The 5,000-nt window shown below is 41.5% G+C and overlaps 1 protein-coding gene across 1 annotated transcript in view; it reads left to right on the forward strand.

Annotated features, from left to right (window-relative positions):
* The window catches only part of LOC138954351 (uncharacterized), a 7,315-nt gene extending 5,413 nt beyond the window's left edge, over positions 1-1,902 (forward strand). The window contains exon 5 of the mRNA XM_070326217.1: positions 723-1,902. Coding sequence (XP_070182318.1) covers positions 723-782 — 60 coding nt within the window. The 3' untranslated portion in view covers positions 783-1,902. The remainder of the gene's footprint in view (positions 1-722) is intronic.
* Positions 1,903-5,000: the final 3,098 nt, after the last annotated feature.

Here is a 5,000-nt window from a genome sequence, read left to right on the forward strand (position 1 = left end):
GTATATCATGTAACTGAGGTCATGTCAAGCAAGTCTGGCAGGGACCTGTTTTTCCACTGCTTATGATGCCAAAGTCACCGAGACAATCGTCATTATAGAAACAAAAATTGCGCTCGCTAATTACCCTCGATGGGATGTTTAGAACTAACACGTCACGCCAAACTTTCAGAGTGACGTTTCTTTGCTTTGACGTAATAGATTGCACGAGGCATTAGAAGAGATCGAGGTTAAAAAAAAGCGTCTTCAATTTAGCTGCCTCGACTGCAGAACATTTTCAGTAAAATAAACGTAAGTACAGTATGTTGGATAAACAGAATACTACATGGCTTGCTGTATAGCGGGATAGACTTAGAATAAGTAGATTCCCGAGTGGCTGCTGACACCAGTTGATCATGTTTAAAATCAAGGATAAGCCACAAATTGTTTATAAAATAGCTAAAATTCTTCAGCGGGGCCTTGCTACGGTACCCCACCTCTACCGACCCTTGGACCCCAGGTTGTAACCCCCCACCCGGGCTTAACTGCTCCGCCCCTGTTGCTTGTCACTTCAAGCGATCAGCTTCATTTTTTACGTGAATCAGTGTGTCTGCGCTTTCAGTCTCGGTCGCGGGGTATTGGCAAAGCATTGACGGTCTTCCTGAAATGCAGTGCGTTCAGTGTCATTCTGTGACTTTCACAGACTGACTAAATGTATTAAATTCGCTTCACGCGACTTGTTTCAGATTCTCACTGATGACCATGTGGACTCTCCCTGTACCTGGCAAGGCTGGGGTAAGAAGTAAGTCTCCGTGGTCGACCACCTGACCTACACTTGTGTTCAAGGCTTGCAGCTTCGTACCTGTTACAACACTTCTTCAACACCTTCACAATCTTAGACATTATCTTTGTGACAGGGGAGGCTACCGCTCCTTTCACAGCAGACTTTGCACCCGAGTTGTTGGCCTTTAAGTCATCACCCGTGGTTTGTGGAAATCTGTTTGTGATGGGGTCTGGTGGTTTCCGATTGTCTGTATGTTCATGGAAACCTTCGGGTTTGCATAACAGTTTTTATAGGGCTAAGAAATTAGCCCTAACATTTTCAAACCTGTTTGATTGCACTTCGCTTCCCGAGGTGATCGTAGTTTTTCGGCACACGATTACATCTGGCGCTTGCGAGCAGGAATGGGACTGGGCATGATATGTTCAGGTAATGGCATAATATGACCACTGAACATTTTCGTGCTGTTCCCATTCTGCGAAATTGGGATGGACAGTGGTCCCCCGGTTCGGAACTTCGGGACGAAGTTAATTTCAAACGGGGGCGATTGTGACAGGGGAGGCTACCGCTCCTTTCACAGCAGACTCTGACCCGAGTTGTTGGCCTTTAAAAGTCAACACCCGTGGTTTGTGGAAATCTGTGTGTGATGGGGTCTGGTGGTTTCCGATTGTCTGTATGTTCATGGAAACCTTCGGGTTTGCATAACAGTTTTTATAGGGCTAAGAAATTAGCCCTAACATTTTCAAACCTGTTTGATTGCACTTCGCTTCCCGAGGTGATCGTAGTGTTTCGGCACACGGTTACATCTAATTTAGTTGAGATCGACACCGCCTGTGTAAGCTCTGCTGTTGGGCTCCCTCTTCGTTTTAATATAATTGCTAGTTTTGGACATACTGCATAGACTAGAATATTACTTCTTCATTATTTTTTCTTGACATGTGCTTCATTAAAACCAAACAAGTCGCGTAAGGCGAAATTAAAACATTTAGTCAAGCTGTCGAACTCACAGAATGAACGCACTATAGCACGCTTTCATGTATCTTTATTCTTTGTAACTTTCTGAGCTTGTTTTTAATTCAAACATAACATATTTATATGTTTTTGGAACCAGGAATCGATAAGGATTAACATGAAAAAAAATTAAATCGATAATCAAAATTTAATTTTATAATTATTTTCATATTTTTAATTTTCAGAGCTTGTTTTTAATCCAAATATAACATATTTATATGTTTTTGGAAACAGAAAACAATGAAAAATAAGATGAAATTATTTTTGGATCGATATCTAAACAAATAATTTTAATTACGATTTTCACATTTTTAATAACCAAACTCATTAATTAATGTTCACGCCTCCAAGCTTGAAATGCAATACTAAAGTACGGACCGGCCCCCGTAGCGCAGTGGTTAGCGCATCGGGCTGCGGGCCAGGAGGTCGTGGGTTCGAATCCCATTAGGGTCATGTGGGTTTTTCGGGCTACGGTCGGCTCCTACCCAGAGTGGAAGTGCTATGGTTCCTATGGGAAGGCTGGGATCACACAGCCGAGTGTCATTCACTTAAGGCTGTAGGATAAACCTGAAAGTACGCTGGAGTAGCCTCCCTTCCCGGATTTAGAACGCGTTTCGTGTCGTAACAGATTATCCACTTATTAGCCATATCCGTATGCAAAATAATGAAATAAACATTAGGAAATGGCAGAAGTTTACAACTATCGACATTCTCCATCAGTGCAATAAAAAAAAAAATCGTTAGAACTTGCATTTACGACATGTCGTGCGTGAGAACGTGTCAGTAAACAAGCACTTCTTGCCTGGCTGAAGAACCCTACGAGTCAATCTAAAACAGACGACAAGTAATGGAAAGCAGTCTGCGGATAAACATAACAAATTGCTGATGAAAAAGTGTGTTCATCCCTGCTCTGGATAAAAGACATCGAACTGATGAAAACGTGACAGCGTTCACGCAAAAAGATTTTTTTAGATTATCTTTTCAATGCACGTAGTTGGGGTAGATCTGAATTTCGCAATGGAAGACGACAAATTGGTCTTGTGAGTTGAGAACCACATGTTCTTTGGCGGCAGAAATCACGATGGGACAAGATGCAGATTGTGTTGAAGAGATGTTTGCAGATTATCGCATCTACATTTTATTGCTCAGATCAATGCACGTAGTTGGGGTAGATCTGAATTTCGCAATGGAAGACGACAAATTGGTCTTGTGAGTTGAGAACCACATGTTCTTTGGCGGCAGAAATCACGATGGGACAAGATGCAGATTGTGTTGAGGAGGCCAACTGACTGACTTTATATGAAGAGTTTCTAGACCTGGTTTTTGTAGAGAGGCATCATGATGATACCGCCCTAATATGGCCCTTCGTGGTCGGCTAGGCGTTAAGCAAACAAACAAACAAGCAAAAAATCATGATGATACCCTGTTTTTTTTTTAACGTTCTTGGTGACAACGCGCCAGAATCGCACGAAGATCGAACTCTCGAAAAAAAAGAACTTCTTGCCACGCTCGCGTGGCGATGGGCAGTTTGTGTGATTGCATGCGCCTTTCTTTGATTGGCTCGTAGCGGACCGCTGGAACTGACCGATGCGGCGGACAGTGCCCCACACAGAGCTTAGCTTAGCGTCACTCCGCAAGATTCCAGCAAGCTGAAACGTTAAATCTACAGGCTACATTATTTATCAGGTAACTTACCAAGCCGGAGTGTGTGTGTGTGTGTGTGTGTGTGTGTGTGTGTGTGTGTGTGTGTGTGTGTGTGTGTGTGTGTGTGTGTCAGTGTGTGTGTGCCGGATTACCACCATTAACGCATCCTTTTGGACTTTTCTACATAACCTTACTATGCCTGCTGTGACATTTACGAGGATTATTGTGATTCTTGGACAATCGTGTGCCTGTGCTGGACTTGCAGGAAGACAAACGGAGTCGGAACGGTATACGTGCTGCCAAGTGTGCACCCCCAGAGCGCAGTGTGAACCGAGAGTGAGTGTGTCATTGTGTGGAAGTTTTGCTTGATTGATTTATTCATGATTTAATTTGCCCTTCCAGATTTCGGCTAATTTATAACTTATAGCATTGTTTCTGGTTGCTACCAGATTTAGCTAAACTGTTTTGGAACATTTCTGATTTAGATAAGCTAACTGAGTGGTTATTTTTAGTTACATTTTGCTTTAATAAAAGATAAGTTAAAGCAACCTCTGTCTTCGGTGTCTTAATTGTATGCTCCTCTGCCTGTGCTATATATCCTTTTCCTTCCACCCGACCTTCCCACACAAATATGAGCTGTTAAACAATGACTGTACTATTCCAAATTTGCATTAATTGGGAGCACACCTAGTCTTAGCTGGGAAAGAGTAACTCGACAACAATAAACGCCAACATTTGAAACATACTGTTCCGCAAGCATGTTCTTAAAATGTATCAACAAAAAAATCTTTTAATCGAATAGTTTCGGTCATTCCGCTTAAACATCTCTTGATTTAAAGATACAAAAAAACTGTTCAACACCCCAAGGTAGCAGTTAAGTGCCATGTACGGATTATGTTTTTAATCCAAACATATCATATCTATATGTTTTTGGAATCAGGAACCGACAAGGAATAAGATGAAAGTGTTTTTAAATTGATTTGGACAATTTAATTTTGATAATAATTTTTATAGTTTTAATTTTCAGAGCTTGTTTTTAATCCAAATATAGCATATGTATATGTTTTTAGAATCAGAAAATGATGAAGAATAAGATGAATATAAATTTGGATCGTTTTATAAATTTTTTTTTTTTTACAATTTTCAGATTTTTAATGACCAAAGTCATTATTAATTTTTAAGCCACCAAGCTGAAATGCAACACCGAAGTACGGGCTTCGTCGATAGGCCTGGATAGGTCGAGTGCTTGGGGGTTGGGGGGTTGGGCGGGGAGGGGGGCGGTTCGTCCCGCTGTGAAGCATGGGGGGGGGGGGGGGGGGGGGGGCAAAATGTGGAGGTATCATGTTGGCAGACCACTGATGTGCGCTGACCAGTCCTGTTATCAACTGGTCCCTGAATGACAGCTTACTAGCGCCAAAACTAAAAATTAGTAATTAACCCGTGAAAGTTACTAATTTTCACAAGAAAATTACAATTTAATTACTAACTTTCACGTGTTCATAACTAATTTTCAAGTGTTAATGTCTAATTTTCAGTTTTCGCTCGCTTCCTGACGGCTTACTAGCGCCAAAACTAAAATATAGTAATT

The sequence above is a fragment of the Littorina saxatilis genome, unplaced genomic scaffold, assembly GCF_037325665.1.
Source record: "Littorina saxatilis isolate snail1 unplaced genomic scaffold, US_GU_Lsax_2.0 scaffold_368, whole genome shotgun sequence".
NCBI lineage: Eukaryota > Metazoa > Mollusca > Gastropoda > Littorinimorpha > Littorinidae > Littorina > Littorina saxatilis.